This window comes from Psammomys obesus, unplaced genomic scaffold (genome assembly GCF_907164565.1).
Source record: "Psammomys obesus unplaced genomic scaffold, mPsaObe1.curated_primary_1811, whole genome shotgun sequence".
NCBI lineage: Eukaryota > Metazoa > Chordata > Mammalia > Rodentia > Muridae > Psammomys > Psammomys obesus.
In genome coordinates this window covers 44488396-44510904 of record NW_026596051.1, presented here as the reverse complement: position 1 = coordinate 44510904, position 22509 = coordinate 44488396, and the positions used below count along the sequence as shown (strand labels likewise).

General features: G+C 40.5%; 1 protein-coding gene across 1 annotated transcript in view; it reads left to right on the top strand.

Moving 5' to 3' along the window:
- The window catches only part of Arap2 (ArfGAP with RhoGAP domain, ankyrin repeat and PH domain 2), a 155829-nt gene that overhangs the window by 13569 nt on the left and 119751 nt on the right, over positions 1 to 22509 (top strand). Inside the window, exons 2-6 of the mRNA XM_055623805.1 lie at positions 52 to 1085; positions 16965 to 17023; positions 17937 to 18013; positions 18897 to 18988; positions 20997 to 21347. Coding sequence (XP_055479780.1) covers positions 196 to 1085; positions 16965 to 17023; positions 17937 to 18013; positions 18897 to 18988; positions 20997 to 21347 — 1469 coding nt within the window. The 5' untranslated portion in view covers positions 52 to 195. The remainder of the gene's footprint in view (positions 1 to 51; positions 1086 to 16964; positions 17024 to 17936; positions 18014 to 18896; positions 18989 to 20996; positions 21348 to 22509) is intronic.

Below are 22509 nucleotides of genomic sequence, written 5' to 3'. Positions count from 1 at the left end.
ATATATCAGTATATTTCATAATAATGAAAATATTCGAATTATTTTTCCCAGGCTTGAGTGCATGAACAGAAAATAACTTTGTTAAAAACTTCTGTCACAAGTGATAGAAGCCACGACCCGACCCATAAGACTACATCCCTGTCTGTGCCTCATCGTGCTGCCTTTTAGCACTCGGGTAGTAATGAAGCGACCATTATGTCCTCAGTCAGTGAAGTAAATGTGGACATCAGAGATTTTCTAACGAGCATCAATTTGGAGCAGTACCTCTTACATTTCCGTGAATTTGGTTTTTACACTGTGAAGGACTGTGCTTCGATAAATGAGAGTGTGCTACACCAAATCGGAATATCGCCTACAGGACACCGTAGGAGGATACTTAAACAGTTACAAATGATCTTTTCAAAAATGCAAGACATCCCGATATATGCAAATGTTCATAAAACAAAGAATGGCAGCTCCTCAAAAGAGCATCACGGTGTGGCATCTTCCAGCAGCAGCACCTGCACAGAATGTTCTGATTCCGTTAGCATCCCGAGACCTGGCCCGACAGCCTTGGAGACCTTTGAGAGTTCCCTTAGTGATGGAAATTGCCAGTCTCCTAAGTCACATGATAAGCTGTCTCTTTCTTCACATGACCCATCCTTTCAAGAAGAGCTACACCAGAATGTGGATTCTTCGCAAGATTCTTTATTTGGTAGTGTAAATGTTAAAATAGATTCTTTGATTACCAAGAAGGCTGTGGATTGCACAGCTGTGGAAGAACAAACGGAAAAAGACAACTTAATATCAGAAAATTCCAGCAATGCTCTTAGCACAAACCCTGAATGCCTTCCCTCTGTGGATTATCCAACATCAGAAACGCATTCTAGAAATGGAACTAATGGCTTATTAGAAAACTCCACACCGTCCCCGTTCTTCCAGTTTCGAGGAGAGATGGTTGTGAATGATCTGTACGTTCCATCCTCACCAGTCCACACACCCATGAGAAGCCGGAGCAAGCTGGTTTCCAGACCTTCTCGATCATTTCTGCTGAGACACCGGCCTGTACCAGAGATCCCAGGGTCAACAAAAGTAACATCTGGGAGGTAAGGGTTGTTACAGAAACCTTGCGTATTCAATATGAGAGACTTTACTTATTTTTAGCAACAATATTTTCAGCATTCCTTTCTAAGACTGACCTCTGCATATTTCACTGTCCATTGCTTGTTTGTTGTTTTGTTTTTAAGACATTTTACCCCCAGCTTGTTTGTACTGCATGTAGCTCCCAAGAGTCTATTTCTAGAACATACGTAGCTATAGGAGACTGTTGCCTTCCCAGGTTTCACTGGGAGAACATGCGTTCCTCATGATCCTCCTGGATAGTTCTTTCTTTAGCCTCTCTCCTATTGTGTTGTGGTCCGTTGGCACAGATCACAAATTTGAGTTGCTGACTGTATCTCTTCACCTCATTATTTATTCTTTGGCAGGGTATGTACTTTTAAAGCCAGCCTCTCGTTGCCTGGCACGGTGCTTGGCACCAATTAATAATTCAACACAAATCTGTTGAATTTGGAAGTGTTTGTGCTAGGCTGGAGGATATAGAAAAGGAAAAGCCTTTCAGTCTAGTGAGGAAAAAACAATTGTAAAAAGATGGTGGAAGTACAGTATGAAGCCATGTCCATGGACCTCAGAACTCTGGAACCTCAAGGAGCGGGGTCGTCCAGACACTGGTGCAGGTATTCTGAGGTGGCTAGACAGTGTCAGAGAAGCTTACAGCAGAGAGAACTTCCCCCATTTATCAGTTATTCTTAAATAGTTGGGTTCTTCCCAGGGAAGGGTGGGGTGACCCACCCATGTTTCTGCTGGGAAGTGAGGTGTGATTCAGGCTTGATGGCTCTTGTAGGCTTTCTGCATACACCGCAGGCCGACAGCTCCAGCAGAGGCTTCTTCCCAGCCCGAATCTGGCTGCATGAGTTTTTTTGACCTGTCAGACCCTTGGCAATTGAAATTGTATTTGCAAGAGAAGAAGTAAGAAGACATCCTGGTGCGGTGTAGCAATTTACGTCTTGGTTGAATTTAAGTATTTCACAGACCCTGATTAACTTCTCCTTGCTGTAATAGGCCTGAAACCAATAGCAAAGTCTGTTTTCTGAGAGTCAGCAGTAAAACTATCAGCTATAAAATATGCGGGCCGTAGCCTGCTCTATAATTTTCAGTCTGTTGTCCATTCTTCACAGAGACCCTGGACATAGAGATGGCTCTCTCTGTGTTACTCATTAAGTAGAAATCTTAGGTTCATTGTCTTAGGATCTCAGGGTCAGCGAATGAAGATTTCATTCCACAGAAGTGTCTATGCCATCAGACCGGTGAAACCTGGTGTTAATAATGCCATTTAAGTGACATTATTATAAGCTTCTAGCTTGCTCTATAATGTCCAGAACCCAATCCCCTTTTTTCTTCTTTTTGCCATTCAGTGTTTATTTTATTTTATTTTTTTAGAAAGACTAGGGGATACACCCAAAATAACTTGAGTTTAAAAATCACCATAACGAAATAGCAGAGGAACATGACTACTGTAGAAGAAAGACAACAAATGAAGCAGACAGTACACCCCTTCTTATGTCCAGTTACTGGAATATGTCGACTGAGAATTTAGCATAACAAGTGTATCTTGAGATGATAAAGTAAGATGTTCACATATGGATGAAAGCCCGTCATGACCGCAGATAAACTCAGTAGTGCAACCAGGACCTTTACCACCTCCTTTATTGCAGTTATTAATATTTCAATAATATGGCACTTTTCTTTTTTTTCTTTTTTAAAATTTTTTATTAATCACACTTTATTCATTTTGTATCCCCCCATAAGCCCCTCCCTCCTCCCCTCCAATTCCACCCTCCCTCCCCTTTCTGCATGCCTGCCACTCCCCAAGTCCACTGATAGGGGAGGTCCTCCTCTCCTTTTTGGTCTTAGCACTTTTCTTTACAATTGCATCATTTCTTCCTCTCTCTTTCCCTTTTTAAAACTTCCCATAATCTCCTTCTTGCTCTCTTTCAAAATCATGGCCTCTTTTTCACTGACTGTTATATGTGCATATATGTATATGGATTCCTAAGTACAACCTACTCAGTCTTTATGGTACTTGTTCGTATTGACTGTCTGGTATTGGAGAGCAGGTTGTGTGCTCCTCCCTGAGGCAGTCTGCCTCTCACACCCTCGGCACTCCTGTTACCTGCACAGTTCTTGGTACAGGGCTGAGGCCTTTGGAGCCCTTCCACCCCCAGTCTACTTTGTCATGTCTGTTGTTGTTACCCTTGCTCAGACCATGTTCAGCCCGTCAAATTAGTAAGACTTCATGGGTGTGGCTTCTGCAATTACCTGGAAGCGCAGCCTCACATCAAACTCTCTGATCCTCTGGCTCTTACAGTCTTTCTGGTTCCTCTTCTGCAGTGTTGCGTAACCCTTAGGTATGGAGTTTGTTTTGTGGATGTGTCCAGGGTTTGGGCTCCAGAGCTCTGCATTTCGATTGGCTATAGTTTTCTATAATAGTCTCTGTCTGTTGCATTGAGAAGTTTCTCTGGTGAGGGTGAGGACTGCACATTTCTGGGTTTAAGCACAAATACAGTAGTCGGCGGGGATTATGCCAGTTTAGTAAAGTAACACGAGCAGGTTCTCTTCCAGGGCCCATGGCTTCACCAGCCCTGGGCAGTTGCTAGGCCCATTCCCAGGCCTGCTTTACCGCTTGCTGAGTGGGTCTTAAGACTAATTACAGAGCTGCTGGCTACCACCAAGGTATTCACACCACTGCCATACCCTTTGGTTATCATACCATGCGAGTTATGGTAGGACTTCTTAATATTGATTTTCCAAAAAGGTTTTACTGCATGTGTAAGAATTTGACTCAAGTTTATATATCACTCATTATATAACCTTCTACCTTTCAAATGTTTGCTAAATTTGAACAGGTTTAGCATTAAATGAATGGTGGAATAAGAGGAGAAAGCATCACAAACGGTTCCAGGCACAGGAACCCTCGCACAGGAGAAAGGGATAAGACAGTGAGAACCCTTACAAATTAAATGGGGCAAAGGGCAACCAGTTGATAGATAACTAACTCCATGTAAGTGTAAGCAAAAGCTAAGGGTTCTTCATTCATGAAGTCCAGACCAATTACTCCGAGTCTAGTGGCATCTCCACATCAGTCCTTGATGGTAAGGGTGCTCTTCCCTTCACTGGGAAATTTCATCTTCTGCTTTTAAGAAGTCATGCCAAGGTGAGAGCACTGCCCTCCCACCCGATGGTTTTAAAACATGCATGACGTGCCTCAGTCTAAACTTCTCCAAATGCCAGAGTGGTATAGTTTTGACTCCTTTGGATAGAAAGTGTCTCTGCGTCATATGAAAGCCTCTTGATATTAAAAATGAGAACCTTTAAAAATTAGAAGTAACATAACATCGAGATTTGTTATAAACTAATGTCCGTGTAGTGTTCACAGTGTGGTTTTCAGACTTGGTCATTGAAGTCTCTATTTTCTTCTCTCGTGGAGTAAAGAGAAATAGAGACATAATGAGGAGTGGGGAGCGCTGAGGTGAGGCCATTTGGTGGTGTTTTCCTAGCATGCAAGAAGCTGGGTTAGATGATCCTCAGCACGGAGTAAGCCAGGTGCATGCCTGCTTTCTGGGCTGCTGGGATGTACTCAGTTCCTAAAAGGAGAACCAAATAAAAACATGTCCCAAAGGTCACTGTTTTTCCTTGTGGTCCTCTGTATTATAGAGGCTCTCGTGCAGTTTCACAGCGCTGTAATATGACCTATCCACCACAGCTGTGGATTAAAGAATGGTAGTTTCTCTTTGGCCAAATAATAATATTTACAAAAGATATTACATGCAAGTTTGGTGCCCGATAACAATATTTTTTCATCTTCTCCCTTTGTCCTCTCTCCTAACTTATCAGACACAGTTGACATTCTGGTTCAGTTTTTCTTTTCTTGCCTTGACTTGTTTCTGAATTCACATCTGTTCCTTTTCTCTGGAGGGTAGGTCTAGTGTGTGTGGGGGAGCAGGGAATGTCTTGATGCTTTCCTTCTTTTCTGTCTTGACTTTGAGTTGATGCTGTGGAGCCTAGAGCAGACATTGTGACTAGCCTCTTTTTTTGGTTTCGCCTGGGAATTCTGGGAGTGTCCTCTGATCCCATGTAGGATTGTCCTGAGGAAAATAGAATATGTGTCTTAGAAACTGAAAGAAATGTGTTCTTTTTCTCTCCTTCAGTTTAATGGTTTTTGTGCGTAGTTCAGGAAACTGTTTGGTACTTGGCACAGCTTGCGGAAGCCCTTCTTTTGGATAAAGTATCTTTAGAGTGTTTAAAGAAGAGGAAAAGGCAGATTTGGCAGTCATGGGAAAGAAAGGGGCGGTGTAGAGCTGAGAGGTGATGGAGATCTATCTTCCCCAGAACAGATAAAATCCAGACTTGCCATTTCCGCAGCTTTTGAATTTCTAGCAAACCATGGTGATTCATGTGTGTAAACCCAGTCCTCTAGAGGCAGAAGCTAGGAGGATTTTAGGTTCCAGATCAGGCTTGGCTACGTAGTGAGAGTCCATCTTAGATAAGGAAAACAACACAGACTTCTTCACTATGTGGAAGACTATCTTATATACTTTGATAGCAAAATGCCCAGAAAGCATAAAGGAGAGTAATTACTTTAGTAATTTACTAATAATTACTAATAAAATTAGTAATTTTATAAACTCATTTGTTTTTGAAGCAAAGTTAGAGTTTGTCGAGAAAAAGTGTTCATAAAGATTTACACTTGATATGGGAAGAGTAAGAATCTGGCGGAAAGAAGGGGTAGGCTGGAGCATGCACACACCCCGGAAGGTAAGTGTGCAGGCATTTTAAGATACAGAAATCCCGCTAATCTGTCATTGCAGAGCTTGGATAGCTCTCGTTATGAGGTTTGGACTGATTTTGTTTGTGTGTATGCACACGTGTGTCTGTGTGTGTGTCTATGTGTGTATGTGTATTGTTTCATTGGTGCTGAGGATGAGCCTAGGAGGGGCCACTGCATGCTAGACAAATGTTCTATCACAGAACCGTCTTTTATTTTTACCATTTTTATTTTGTGACAGGTGCTTACCAAGTTGCCCAGTCTGCTATTAACTTTACTCTGTAGCCCAGGAGTCCTTGAGTTTAGTACCGTTCTGCCTCAACCTCCAGAGCAGCTGGGAACAGGGAGACAAGGAATTGGGGAATCCTAGGAATGGGCGCAGACTTTCCCGGAACGGAGTTACTGCAATTCAGCTGTACTGTGCCAGCCTGCAGCCTCCTGTGGTTTGTGCTCCGCCTGCCCCTGCCTATCTAGATGCAGGGCACTCAGTTTCTACTCGGAGATTTTCATATTAGGGAAATTGGAGAGGGCAGGACACCCCTTTCCCATAAGTACTCCAGCTGACCCCACTGTGCCTGGAAAAGCAGTCTGCCTGGCCTGGGGCCATCAGAGGTGTTGCCGGTGACCCTAACGTTAGGGTGGGCTGTAGACATTGAGGTAGGATCTTTCTAGCATGGAGATGTTCAAGTCTGGAAAACACGAATTTTAGAAGGTTAAAATGTAGGGATCAAATGCAAGTTTTCAGTTTGTAGAATAATGGCTAGCAAGGGGTCCTAAGAATGGTGTAGGGAATGTGATCGAGTGGGGAGAGTCACTCTTAGAGCATTCCAAGTCGTGTTTGTGCCCAGACAGTACTCCTTAGCACTGGAGTAAGAAGAATCAGCATCATATTTTGTATTGAAGGAACATTTCATATTAGCAGAAGAATGGTAAGCAGCCGGAAATCAGCTTTTGTTCCTCTTAAATGCTTTCTCTAAAACAATGTATTCTTTTAGAATTATTTTAGTTTGTTTTATGTATAAAGAGAAGGGGACACTTAGTAAGAAGGGGTTCTCTCCTTCCACCCTGTGGGGCCTGAGGATCGAACTCGGGTCTTCAGGCTTGGCAGTTAGGAACGTTGTCTTCGGCGGACCCTAGCTGCCTTCCTTGTTTGCCCTATGGAAAATAAAATAAAATGAAACCCAACAAACACTGCAAGATCTGCACACTTCTGACTTGAACATATAATTAAAATTTAAAGAATGGGTTTATCGTTAGAGGGTAGGAATGTGTATCCATATGCGTAGGAATTTACTCAAAGGTCATTAACTCTCACTTTCTTGTAAACAAATAAGCAAAAAGGACATATTAAACTCAACTTGTGCTGGGAGATTTAAAATGTTTCTGTGATAAAGTGGTAGACTTGGTTGCTGCCATCCTGTAATGACCACTTATTCTTAGTCTAAGGGCATTTCTGAGATGCTCACAGGTAGAGACAGACATGTGCATTAAAAATTTCCCATTAGACTGAGGTTGTTGTGGGTGGTGATCTCCCCTGTCCACTAGGAGTCTTGTCTAGACAGAGGGTGTCCTCTTCAGTCTCCATGGCCGCTGCTACTAGGAGTCTTCACTAGAGTCCCCCTGATACCCTCCCTGGGGCCTGTTCTGATTTAGGCCAGCAGCTTGTCACAGAGATGCCCCCACCCACCATTTCTCTTTCTCTGCATGTCTTCTGCCCTCCCGCCCCTACTCTCTCCAGGTCTGATCTCCACCGCTGTTTCTCTCTGTCCCTCTTCTACCTTGTTCCTGCTCTTCAACCACTACCTCTGTCTCTTCCATTTTCCCGTACAGGTCAGATTTACATGTCCTCCCTTGGGTCCTCCTTGTTGCTTATCGTTTTGGGGTCTGTGCATTGTGACAGAACCGTCATGCACTATACGGCTAAAATCTGCTTATAAGTGAGTGCCTACCACGGGTCGTTCTTGGTCTGTGTCACCTCACTCAGGGTGTAGGTCAATACATTTGCCTGCAAATTCCCTGATTTTCCTGTTTTTCATGGCTGAGTGGTATTCCACTGTGTAACTGCACCACAGTTTCTGTGTCTTATTTTTTGGTTGAGGGACACCTGGGTTGCTTTCAGTTTCTGGCAATTACAAGTCAATGTGTTTATGAACGTGGTTACCCTGCTTATAAGATCTGCGTGGACAAAGAACAGATAGAGGAGAAATTGAGGCAATGCCCAACCCTAAGACCCACCCCATGGAAGAAAGCCAACCCCTATCACTATTAAGGGTACCGATGTGCTTGTAGACTGGAGCCCACCAGAGTTGTCCTTTTAGAGGCTACATCCAGCAATGGCTTGAAACAGATACCAAGATTACAAGCAAATATTGGACAAAGCATAGAAAAGAGAGGGTAAAGATAAATGGACCTAGAGGTGGCAAAAGCTCAACAAGACCATCACAGCCCATCAACCAGGGCCCAGAGGGGCCTATGGAGCACCAACCAAAGATAGTGCATGGTCTGGAGTATCCTATAAGTATCCTCTGGGCATCTTAGGCTTTGTGTGGCCCACTAATTAGGGGCATGGAGGATATATTTGACACAGACTATGTTGCCTGCTTTTTCATTACTTCGCCCTGATGGGGCTGCCTTACCCGCCTACAGGGAAGGAAGATGAACTCAGTCCTCATGTGAATGGATGAGCAGAGGTGTCTGGTAGATGGGCTCCCCTATTGTGATGAATAGGACAGGGGAGAAGAGCCTATGACTGAGATGTAAATTGAATTAATTCATATAATTTTTTTTTTAAATCACATTGCTGTTCTATGCTGTAGGTAACCTACCCTTTGTTTTCTGAAGGTAGATTTACCTGTGTTAGATAAGACATTATGAAACCTCAGGGCACTTTTAAATGTTTGCTTAAGGAACTTGGTTGTTTCCCTTTTGCCTTCAAGTCTGTAATGATCATTCGTTACCACTGCATTAACTGCAGTTTTAAAAACATTCCTAAATGATTATTCATGGTACATGACTGACTATTTCTGGGGTTTGACTGCATTTCCTAAATACTATATAATTGAAGTTTGTACAGGGAGCTGTACAGTAATCTGTGTATCAGGTCTTTTCTTGGCAGTTTTAGTGATTAACAGAAATAGAAAAGGGACTGGAGAAATGGTTCAGGAGGTAAGAGCATTTGCTGTACAAGCACTAGAACCTGAGTTTGAATTCCAACCCACATGAAGTGTTACCAGAGCTTTATAGGCCTATGACCCCAGCTGAGATTGGTGGAACCATGAGCTTGTTGGTCAGTTGTTTAGTATATTAGCCGAAATGTGAGACCGTGAAAGGCAGAGTGAAGCAGAGTGCAAAATGGAAAGCTACTTAGTGCCATTCTTTGTCTTTTACTTGTGTGTCATGCATATGAACAATTGCACATTAATATACATGTATCACACACACAAACCACACACACATACATATACCATAGTATAATAACTTCTGTGGGCATGCTGAATATTCGCTTGATTATGTTATTCTTTTTTTCTTTCTTTTTAATTTTCAGAGCAGAAAATATTATTCATAAGTTGTAAAATACCGGACACCTCAAAACTATATAAAATGTAAACTGTTAACACAAAAAGCCATGCAGACAAAACAAGCAAAACCTTGTCATAGGAGACCTAAACTCTAGTTGATTGAGAAGTCACCCTGCCAGTTTGCTTGGCTCTTCCTAGTGTGTCTGAAGTCACCCGTTCACTGTGTGTTCATTCTTCTCTGCATGGTTTTCAGCTTTTGCCACAGATGCAGCAGAGTGGCCATAGACGCCCTCTTCTTCTGTCTGAGGAAAGGCCCTCCCTGGGTAACACGGTCAGGCCTGAGACTCCCAGTACTCCTGCCGTAGCTTCTGCACGTCTGGACATTACAGGCTGCCGCCTCTACTGACTCATAGATATCTGAATATGCTATTTGAGTGCAGCTTGGTGTCTCAGCACTAAAATGAGGACCTTAACATGCTCGTACATATTTTATGTAATAACTGCTATATAATACTATATTAAAATATAATTTATTCCCTTAGCTTATTGTTTTTTTTATTCACCATTTATTATTATTATTATTTTCTAATTATTTACTTTGTATCCTGGTTGTAGTCCCTCCCTCATCTCCTCCCAGTCCCACAATCCCTACCTCTCCCCCTGCCATCACTCTCCCCTGGTCAACTGATAGCAGAAATCTTCTTTCCCTACTTTCTGACTCTAGCCTATCAGGTCCCATCAGGACTGCCAGGATCCACTTCCTCTGTGGCTGGCTCGGTCTCCCAGCAGGGAGAGTGATCAAGTTGTAGGCAACAGAGTTCATGACAGAGGCTGTCTCTTCTCCCCTTACTATGGGGCCCACATGGAGACTGAGCTGTTTGTGGGCTACATCTGGGGTCTGTGTCCTCTCCATACATGGTCTCTCTGCAGTCAGTCCTGGGGCAGGGTTTTTGGCATTGTTGGTCTACCCGTGGGGCTTCTGTCCCCTCGGAGTCCTTCTATACACCCCTTTTTCATAAGACTCCCTACCCTCTATCCAAAATTTGGCTGTGAGTCTCTGCATCTGCTTCGATCTCCTGCTGGGATTTAGAGTGGATACAGAAATTGTGGTACTTTTACACAGTGGAGTACTACTCAGCTATTAGAAACAAGAAAATCATGAAGTTTGCAGGCAAATGGATGGAACTAGAAAAGATCATCCTGAGTGAGGTAACCCAGAAACAGAAAGACAGACATGGTATATACTCACTTATAATGGGATATTAGCCATATAATATAGGATAAACATCTACAGACCTAAAGAAGCTAACACTGAGGAAGATCCTAGGGAGGGTGCTTAAATCTCATTCAGAATGACAAAAAGGATAGACACCAGAAGCGGTGGAAGAGAAGAAACAGGAAGGGAGCCTACTATAGAGGGTCCTCTGAAGGACTCCACCCAACAGGGGATCGAAGCAGATGCTGAGACTCACAGCCAAACTTTTGGCAGAGCGCAGGGAGCGTATGGAAGAAGAGGGGTGCGGGGATAGAAGGACATGGAGGGGACATCAGTCCTACAAGGAGACAAACAAAACAAAAGATCTGAGGTCAGGGCGTCCTGCAGAGACTGATGCACCAACGGAGGGCCATTCATGGAAAGGACCTAGATCCCCTGCTCAGATGTGGCCAATTGGCAGCTCAGTCTACATGTGGGTCTGTGAGTGAGGGGAACACAGGCTGCCTCTATCATGAACTCAGTTGACTGCTCTTTGATCACTCGCCCCTGGTGGTGTGGCCTTGCCAGGCTGTGGAAGAAGAGGATCCAGACAGTCCTGATGACACTTAACAAGCTTAACAGGGACTGTCTCTGACATGAACTCAGTGGCTGGCTCTTTGATCACCTCCCCGAGGGGGGAGCAGCCTTACCAGGCCACAGAGGAAGACAATGCAGCCAGTCCTGATGAAACCTTAAAGGCTAGGGTGATGGAAGGGGAGGAACACTTCCCCTATCAGTGGACTTGGAGGGGGGAATGGGAGGAGATGAGGGAGGGAGGGTGGGATGGGGAGGGAATGAGGAAGGGGGCTACAGCTGGGATACAAAATGAATAAACTAAATATTATATAAAAATAAAAATTTAACAAACGAAACAAAAAAAACATTTTTGAGCAGATGGCAGTAGTGGAGAACTCCCTCTTTTAGTGGGTGAAAGGGATAGGAGGGAAGGTGAGACTGGGGGGAGTTGAAGGAGGGGGCTTCAATCAGGATGTAGAATGAATAAGTTGTGAAAAAATTAAAAAAAACAAATGAAGAGAATTTCTTTAAAAGACTTTGCAAAGCAAATATACATCTTAGATTTACTGAAAGGACAAACCACTTTTCCCTTAATAGATATAGGGGCAACTGACTCATTTTCCCCCCTGAACTCTTACATAACCAAACACAATGGTGAATGGACTCATGAAGTAAGTATCTTTTAAAATTGCCTTTTTTTTTTTTTTTTCATTCTGACAAATAATGAAGGCGGAGATGGGCAGTCAAGAGAGGCCCTGGCCCCTGGGACCAAGAACTTTCCCCTGAGATCTGGCATAAGCGAGCCCCACAGCTGATTGTACACATGCATGTTTTTCCTTTGCTGTATCTTTTCTATAAATTATAATACTATACAGGGAAGGGGCTAACCTGCTAAGATAGGGCTTACTCCCCAGTTGTGGTTGAACTGTAATACAGTCATCTTTTAATTTTATGTGTTTTATCAGTTTTCTTTTGAAATGAACAGATAACTGGAGGGAGCCAGGCAGAGCCAGGCTTGAGGCTGGGCCAGCAGCTCTGATAACAATGAGTCACCCCTTGGTAATTGCAAAGCCAATAAGCACATAGAAGTGAAAGGGCAAAAGAGGATTCGGTGAACATTGGGGATAACTCCCAATGTGCCCTCTCCCTGAGCCAGGAAAGCAAAAGGCTTTTGTTAGAGAGATCTCTTAGTTCTTAGCTTCTAGATGGAAAACATTTAGTTGAAAGACACAGTGAATAAAGCCAAAGTCTACTGAGCAAGGCAAGAACTCCAGAGGGATAATGGGACTTTCCCAGAGAAGAGCTATGAGCCCAGTGGCGTCTGTTTTGTGGATTTTACATATTTTTATGAACATCTGTGAAGTGGCTGGAGTATTTGTGGGATAAGGTGACCATTTTTTTTTTCTGTCCCAGATTAATGGTAGACCTGATTTTTTTTGTAGGGTGTTTCACCCTATGACCTTCTAGAGAAGCCCACCGAGGTGGTGAGGATGATGGTGAGGATGTTACATAAAGGTGGGTTCTGAGGGTGCAGACCCAGCATTAGGACATATGCACAGGGAGACGGCCTGGGATTTAGTGTCCTATGTCCTGTGAACAGCCTCCTGTAGGCCTCAAGGACGTTAACCACGAAGGGCTTTTCCTGACCATCAGGAGAGGAGGCAGCACTAATATAAGAGCTGCAGCTTTTGAAAGCTTTTGCAGCTTTTACCTCCTCTTATGCGTTACTCCTCTGTGAGACTGTGCATGGTGCGAGGTTGAGCTCATGAGAGTTGGTTAGGACATTCTCATGCTCCAAGAATAAGGCATTTTGTTATTTCTTTAAAACTGTGGGGTTTTGTTTTCCTGAAATACATTTTCAGTTTTTAAAATTAGCCTACAAAGCAACGTGCTTCCTCATGAAGTCTTCATATCTATCATACTTTGTTCTTCTCTCTTTCCCTCCCCTAATGCCTTCTCCCTTGGACCTTCCCTATCGCCGGAAGAGTTGCCTTCGCCTCTTTAGTTCTTCCTTCTGCTTCTTTTTATAAAAGATTTATTTTACTTTTAATTCTCTCTCTCTCTTTTTCTATCTGTGTGTGTGTGTGTGTGTGTGTGTGTATGGTGTGTGTTGGGGGTATGTCATGTGTGTTTGTTGGTGTGTGTGTGTGTTGGGTGTATATGTGTGTGAGTGCTGGTGTGCTCAGACACCAGAAGAGAATGCTGGATTTCAGGAGGTAGAGGCAGTTGTGACCCTCTTGTCTTGGTACTAGAAATGGAGGTCTTAGACCCCTGGAAATGCAGTAAGAGCTCTGAGCATTCCTCTGGGCCTCTTCTACTGTCATATCATATGTATTAAATTATTCGATTTTTCCTCTAAGTGTATAAAACAACCTGACTCAGTTCATTATCTTACCTGCATGTATGTGTTTTCAGAAATGACCAGTTGGTGTTGGTTAACCAATCTGTGTGATCTTCCATGAAGAAGACTATTTCTCCTGCTCTCAGCATTGTTTAGTTGCCTGTAGCTCTTTGTATGGGCTTGGGGCTTCTTGAGTCTTCCTCCTTCGTCATTAGCATGTTTATTGCTGCCATCCTTGTTTAGGTCATCTTTAGACAGTCATAGCCTTGAAACTTCAAGGGTGTACTTTTTGTAGGAGATGCAGTCTCAGAGAAAGCTCCCTGTTCCTCTGGCTCTTACAGTCTTTACATCCCCTCCTTCGCCATGATCCCTAAGTCTTATTTGCCAGAGTTGTTTTATAGATGTATCATTTGGGACTGGATTCCACACTCTGTACTGTGATGAGTTGTGGTTGTTTATGATGGTCTATTTCTGATGCTGAGAGTAGTTTCCTTGATGAGGGGAGAGAAGTCCAGATATCGGTGGGTGTAAGGACACATGTTTAGAATGTAGTTACGGGTTGTGCTGGTTCCATAAGGTGAAGGTTGTAGATTCTTTTCCAGATCCGTGACCTCCCTTGCTTTGGGTAGCTGCTCAAGATTCCAGTATGAGACAAGATATCCTTCTTGTCGAATTGGTCCTAAGTCCAATTAGAGAACTGATGGCACCTGCCAAGGTACGTGTGCCACTCCTGAACCCGAAGAGTTCAATGCCACGTTGCTCATTGTTGTGGTGCATAGGTGCCATAGCTGGGAAGGACTATTGGTTAGTTCCTTCCTTTGAAAATGTACATAGCTACTCCTTCTGGTACCAGGAAGCTAGTCCTCAGAATGGAGGCTTTCATGTTAGGTTCAGCACAGATCCTCTGGGCCCTGTACAGAAGTCCATGGTGTCTTCAGCATAGGACTTACCTTCAGTCTGTGACAGTTCACTGAGAATAATAAGAATAATCTTTAATGTTTTAGGAGTCTCTTGGAGACTCCTAATGTTTTAGGAGTCCATAACCAACAACTTAAAAGAGGGTTTCTCCTGCCTGGTGATATAATTTTTGTTAGTCTATGGCTCTTGGGGAAGCATTGTCAGCCCAGACGAGAAAGATTCATTTAAATGATTATGACTTTTTCAGACATTCTTACTGTTATTTTACCCTCCTCCCTCCTTCTTCTGTATTTATCTTTTGCTCCCAATTTAGAGCCCCCTTAGATTCCCTGTATCTGCCTCTCCCTCTTTTTATGTTAATGTTTTCTGTAGTTCCTCAAGGTTATCTACTCACATCTGAATATATAAAGCTAGGAACCTCAGAGCAGAGGTTCTTGCCTTGGCTTGCCTTGCCTTGCTCAGTAGAATGTGTTGTAGTCCCAACCATTTCTCTGAAAAACTCAGGACTTCTTTGCTCTTTTCTGCTGATGGTAAGAATTGCTGTATATTTTAAACAAAAAGCTGGGCCATAGACTGTGGGACTATATGCAGACTTTCTGTTCCATTCCTCCGCTGTGTGTCTACTGTTTCGTTATGGGCTTGCTGATTTGATTGAGGTAGTTGTAGCTAGAATATTGAAGTTACATCACATGTGTCCTCCAATTCTGTTATTCTTTGAAAATTTACGTTGGCCACTCTAGTTCATTTACATGTAAACTTTCAAGTCATCTTAGTAACATCTATTTTTAAATCCACTTGAAATATTATTTTTTAGAGTTTATTACATATATATGTATTAGTATGGGGAGAATTGATATTTAATAACATTGAAACTTCCAGTTTAGGAATGTGTATCCATTAATTTAAAAATCCTATTTTATTTTTCCAAGTAGTCCTTCAACGTCTACTGTCAAGGGTTTGTTCATTTAAAAAATAGTTAGGGGCATTCATGTTTTTATGTACTATTACAAGAAGAATTGAATTTTCAAGTTGTTTTTCCCAATTGTTCTTTGTTAGAATGTGGAACTGTTAAAGTTATATTCACTCTTTCTCCTGTGGCTGTGCCTTACTGAATTGCCTGAGAAGAACATGTAGCAAAAACCGCCTATTATCCCATACTCAGAAGCTCTGGCGTAGCATCATGACCATGAGCTTCAGGCCTGACAGGGCTGAAGAGTGAATGCAAGCCTGGCCTCAGCTATGGAATAAAGCCCTGCTTAAAGCAGCAATGAAACCAAACATGCACAGGATTGTTCCTTTTTAAATCTGCAGGCATATAGTACTATTTTGCTCTCTTTTTACATAGGCTAAAACCACTGGAATATTGGGAGCATAAATGATGGAAGTAGATATCCTTTCTTCAGGGGAAACATTTAGCCTTTAGTTTCTGCGTTTAGGGTACCTTTCTCTCATAAAAGACCTTTCTAGGTTAATAGTCTTCCTTCCAGGTGGTGACAATTTTTATTATATATGGATATGTTTTGTTAATTAAATTTTGTCAGTATATTGTTAATTTTTATGACATTGTTTTACTCGTAAAATAAATATTTCTTAGATGTAAATTTTATTTGATTATATTATTCTTTTTATGATTGGCAGACTTGACATTAAATTTATGTCGTGGCAATATTTATGTATTTGCTTTTAATTGATTAACATCTATATTTTATTAACAAGATAAGTTGAGGGATAGATATTTATCATCCATTTTTCAGTACATTTTTTTAGGATTGATATTATTTTTTAATTGTATGTTCAATTTTTTTTTGGAGGTTTTGTGGGAGTATTACTCATTACTAAGTTAAACTTTTTTGGTAGAAATAGAACTACTAAAATTTTATTTAATCTTTTCAGATGTAATTATTTAAATACATGGTTAATGTCTAGTTCACCAATGCTTTGGACATAAACTTTTTCATATTAATATATCTCTGTAATGGTCTCAGCTTTTGTAGAGAGGTCCTTTTCATTTTTGATACTGTTCATTGTTATCTTCTATTTCTGTCATTGCTATTTTCATGCTACATTCTCGTTGTGTACATATCATGTCTGGCTCTCAAAATTGTAAGGGATTTGAAGAAGAAGCATTTTTGTATTAGTTCTTAGAACATATTTTTTATAAAATGTTATAAAGTTAATGTCAAAATAACTTTATAAATACATCTATTCAATTAGCTTGTTTCTGACATATAACAGTTTTGAAGATGAGTACATATGAATACTTGAAAGTATATATATATATATTTATTAAATATATTATTAAATATATATATATTTAAATTTTGTGTGTTGCAGGGAGGGGATTTAAATGACTTATAATGTCTGATGAAATCTCTCTCTTGAATGTTAAATACAAAAACAGATTGGTGGAATATGTCCTTTATAATTGAAGCCAGATCAACATTTGCATATTGATGTTCCTTCTTAAATTCTAAATCTTAGAAGGATGTACATATCTCCATGCATCCTGTATCCAAGACACTATAATGACCTGACTTTTCTTTTTGCTTTAAGCTATTTCCGTGACAGAAGAAGTGTTGCTACCTCAGCTGGAAAGTCTTCGACACTGATAAGTGAGTCTCTGCATTAGTTTATCCCTGAGTGGTAATACAAGGGCACTGGGACTCCTAAAAATTGGCACATGCTTCAAGCAAATGATATTTTAAACATATTCCTCATTTATCATTAGCCAAAGGTATTCAACTAAATGCTTGTGGTAGTCAGAGCTAGAGAATAATTATGTATGAAAAATTACTTTGCTAGGGTGAAAAGTTTGATCCCCTTATTTTGGTAAGCTGATCATTGGTTGGACCTTTCTCTTTGGTATTCTCAAATCTGCTTACACAGACTCCAGAACATTTTTCTTGACTATAAAATAGCAAATGAATAATTACTCTACTTTTTGAAAAAAAAGTTTTTCTAGGCGAAATGCAAATGCTAAAGATTCTTTCCTGTAGATCACAACAGTTCAAAGATAGAGGCTCTTCTCTTGAAATTACTCCTCTGCAGTAGTGTGAGTAGTTGAGAGGGTTTACGTCACAGGAGTTCTCAAGTTTTAGGTGATTCCCAGCCATTACATCAATGGACTCTGTACAGTCGTTTGTTGAGTGTTAAAGTGTAGATCCTCCCTCTTAAAATCTTACTGGTTTTCTGAGTTAGCCTGAAGTGCATCCTGGCGGTTCCCGAGGTACACAGGCCGTGTTCTTGGTTACCTTCCTGAGGACCTCGGAGGCTGCTAGGGCGATATGTGACTGGTTCTGACTTCAGAGTTAGTGACCTTAAAGTCAAGTGAGTGATAGGTATTATGAAGACTGGGGAGATTTGGTTTAGGAGGTAGGAGTTAGCCGTATCATTCTGGACTCATGTAGAATAATCTTTAAGTTGTGATATTGCTATAAAATAATTAAATAATGCTTTTATCTTTATTTTTTGCACTATTCCACATTATTCATCTTTTCCATTCTCATTCTGTAATTCCTCCAAAAGATTCAAATGAGGATAATTCAACTTCCATCTTTCCTTATGGAGAGACATTTCTCTTCCAGAAACTAGAAAGTTCCAAGGTTAGTCTCATTCATTTTCTTTTATGTTTCCATAAGCAGTTATTTGTTCTATAGCTTCTCCATGCTTTTTTGTTTTCCTATAGGTCATTAAAACGATGCTGTACAACAAGATTTCCAGTAAAACCTTAGCTTGGTTAAATTATGATAATCTGTGTCTTTAGCTATGAATCATGTAGACACATTTTTACTGTGATCTCAGTAATACAGAACAGTGCATTGAAGAACTTCAAACATTAAAATAATTAAAAATCACTGTAGTGTGAACCTCCTTAGACTTTTCTTTGGCCTTATACTTGGAGACAGTCTTCTCCAGTATGGAAGTTTCTGTCTGTGCATTTCGTTTAGGTTAAGGATTTAGCTTTGTTTCTGTTACTTCCCCCAGTTCACTAGTCCATTCCTTCGACTTGATATATATATATAAAAAAAAAAAAAAAAAAGATATGGGAGAAAAATGCATGTTAGAAACAGCTAAGGAAGTAACAAAATAGCAAAATACTTGTCTGGCATGTACAAGGCCTTGGGTCTGATCCATACCCTCCCTCCATAAGATAAAGCAGAATCACCTAAAATCCACAACTAAACAGTCATAGAGGGGAGTCAAAGCGTGTGTGCTATGTTGTTAGCTAACATTTTGCTTGTTCATAGTTAATGTAATGAATTAATTTAAATTAAATTCTGAGGACATCAGAAATTGTTTGATTTTTTTTTTCCTTTGCAGTGTTTTTAACAGAAAAAAATGATCTAAGGTTAAGTTTGTTTAATAAAAATAAACTCAAATATTGTAGGTCTTTGTGAAATATGGTTACACCATAAATAATTACGTAAATCAATAATCAAAACAGTGAATGTGTTTTTATTTGTTTGTTTTTGTTTTTTTAAACAGAAGCGATCTATAAAGAATGAGTTTTGGCCTCATGAGGACACTGTTAAAGAGGAAGCGGCCACTGCAAGTAGCCCCATCTTAACCAGGTCAAGGTGAGCGTCTCTGCGTCTGCCAATGAGCAGAAGCCTTCAAGATGTCGACTTTTTACTTATTTACCTTAGTCATTTACCTGGCAGTTCTTACTCATTTACGTGGGCAAGTCCGAGGCTTTTCTTTCCTGCCTGAATGTTTTCTGGACAGTATTCATTTTAGTTCCCGAGCTGTCATGGAAGCGGGGTAGCGACTTTTGTTCTAGAAGTTGAGTGGTATCTGCAGCAGGTTATTTTTGTCTCCTGTTAACTGTGTCCATTCACTCTTACCGAGTTTGGTGAGTGTGCAGTGACTGTGTTCACTTTTTTCCCCCTAGAAAATCGATTTGATATTTATTAAACTTAGTTTCCAAGTCTGGTTGGACACCGTAAAAAAATCATAAAGCCAGAATAAGGTTAAAAAGATTTATATGAATTGAAATGGGATATGTGTCTTCAAGTGTTTTAGCTGCCATGATTTTGCTTAAAAATGCACATTAGGTGCATATTTGAATTTAAAGTTTCTGTAATCTAAGTACCACCAAATATATAATATATGTTTTACAGATATTGTCACCATTAGGTTATTGCTCTTCAGTTGGGATATATGCTAGTACAAAGGAAAAAGGGACACTGAGCTTAGCACTATGAAAATGTAATGTGTCCTTTGTATTAGAGATTCACCATTGGGAAGATTGCAGGACTACTCATTTATTTTGGTAACATGTAAGAGAAAGACCCAAAGTTATATTTTTCTTTCTTTCTATTATAGTAGAACTTACTATGCTGAAGTATTATTCATATTCATATTATTTTCTACCTTCATTTTCCAAAACTAATACTGTTGTGGATTTACTTGAGTGGAAAATAAATGATGCGTCCTCATAAGTGATAATTACGATAGGAAATGAAAAAGAGCTATGTTGCATGCATCTCTAAGTTTCAGCTTTTAGAACACTGTACTCACAGAGATGTATGTGACCTGCATTCCGTCTCATTGATTGGTAAAAACTTCTTTGTAATGGTGTTTAATAAAATGAGTAAACTTATTGTTTCATTCTTGAAATATATAGGAATATGCCTAGCTGTTATGAGTGCATTCTAGGGAACATTACATTCAGCCCAGCTTTCAGCTTGGGAAATATGCTAACCTTTGCTTGGTTGTTGGCTGGCAATGTGCTTTTCCTCAGTAGCACTGTAACACAGTACTGAGCTGTCAGCTTTGTTCTCTGCTGTCTTATGGTAAGGTGGACCCTGGAGCCCTTCAAATATGCTGGACAGGTAGGCCAGTATGAAGTAAGGTCTTTAAGTAGTTCAATGTGTTGCCTGGAGACTAGAAATTGAGGAGGACATTAATTGTGTGCTCTTTATGAAGTTTAAAGCTTGATGAAAGGATTTTATTCATTGTTACTTGCACTTAACCTTCGTGAGGGCAGAATATGATTAAATTATACATAGGGCTTTTACAGTGCCCACATATATCCTAGGATGATAGAATGTTTCTACTGGAATTTTTTTCTGGAGAAGATGTGTCATGCACACACACATGCATCTGGACACAACAAGTTCGTTTGTTTTCACCTGTGTGTAGGTCTGCACGGATTATAGAGGCCAGAGGTCAAGGTTAGATGTCTTCCTCAACTGTTCTACAGCTTAGCTTTGCACTGTGAAAGACGGTGTCTCTGTTAACCTGGTGTTCTCCGATTGTCTAGACTGGCTGGCAGTAAGCCCCTGGGTTCCTTCAGTCACCGCCTCTCCGGTCCTGAGATAATGGACACACATCATCTCTATTCCTGGTTTTATATGGCTTAAGTGGCTTCTTAATGGGTTAAATGGATCTAAACTCAGATTTTCATAGTTGGGTGCCAGGTCCCTGAGAAAGGTTTTAAAATTACAAGCTGAATTAATTGTGCAGTGAAGACCTTTTAGCCTCAACTTTTGTGGTTGGTTGGTGTATAAGTTTTAAAGATCTAACTGACAGATTAAATTAACCATATCATTTTGAATTTGATTACCATTCTTTTCTCTTTAGCATATATGATAACAGGAAGGAAGAAGTGAGTGAAGACAAAGGAGAAGACATTTGGATACTCCGAGAGGATAAAAATAACCCTCCCAAGGACTCAGCTTCTGAGTCAGAGTACTCAACAGTGGAGGAATGCTTCCAGAGCCTAAGAAGAAAAAATTCAAAAGCATCTAAGTCTAGGACTCAAAAAGCCTTCTACCTGGACCCTTTTAATAGACACAGTTATCCTTTAAGCTCCACAAGTGGAAATACTGATTCATCAGCCATCTCAAATGCCATCTCTCCCTATGCCTGCTTCTATGGATCTTCCGCAGCAAAGGTTAAATCTGGATGGCTGGATAAACTCTCACCTCAAGGGTAAGGATTGATACATTTTACTTACTAAGTAGCTATTTGGGTAAATTCAAGCTTATGCATACTAAATCTGCCAATTTATTTATTTATTTATTTATTTTTGTACCCAACTCCCAAGGTACTTTTTTTTTCTTAAAGGGATTTTCAGTACTTTGAATGCTGTACCCTAGGCGCATAGGTATAAGAAGTTCAGTCCTGCAGTAAGGTTTGGAATAACCGCTTCGGGTTTGGAATTAAATTAATTCTTGTTGGAATTAAAACTTCCAGTTACACGTTCACTTCCCCCTTCTGAATGTTAGTTTCTAACTTGATAATCACATGTCCTTTCTGGTGCCCCACTCCATCAGAGCAGAGCCCCGCAGGCTGGGTTTTCAGGCAGCCCACACTGGCGGAGACACTTAGAGCAGTGTTCTGTTTGCGGGCACAGTGCTTGCTGTACTTAGGGAGAAGAGCATCATCAGTTAAGATTAAGCTCTGTGCTGCTATTGATCTATTATCCTGTTTTCTTTTTGGATGTGAACAAACTATAAGTCAGGGTTTTTTATTTTATGTGAAGCATTTTGATATCTATTTTATATTTTCAACACATGTTACTAATACAGCTTTTCTTTGACATTCTTATCTTTTAATCATAAAGTTTTAACTTTTATGTGTCTCAAAAAGTCAGAGCCCTTAAGTATAGTTTTGCACAGATTTGCCATTTCAGATGTTTACATATACAATTTTTCTATTTTCCAGTATATGGTACAATGAAATCTTTGGGGATAAGGAACATTTTTAATTAGAAACTTTTTTCTGCTCTCCAACTTTCTGATTTAAAAGTATTATCTGTATTGTTCTTTAAGAATTAATACATTTTTTGGGGGAAATATTCTCATGTTTAAGGAGCTAATGTGAGTCCTGCTGTTTTTCTCTTCTATTCCCCTGTGACATTTCTGCAAAGCCTTGGTTTAATCCAAAATAATTTTAGGCCAAAGATTTATTAGAAGCAGATCTGATGCATAGTAAGAGTTTGAATAATATTTCTTAAAAATTAAAGCCAAACATCATTTGAGTATTGGTTATCTAACTGGCCAGCAGTGGAGCATGTGTCCTGAGAGAAGCAGGTTTTGAATAGAACGCCACGGTGCTCTCACCGGTCTTTACGTCCTTCCTTTCCCTTGAC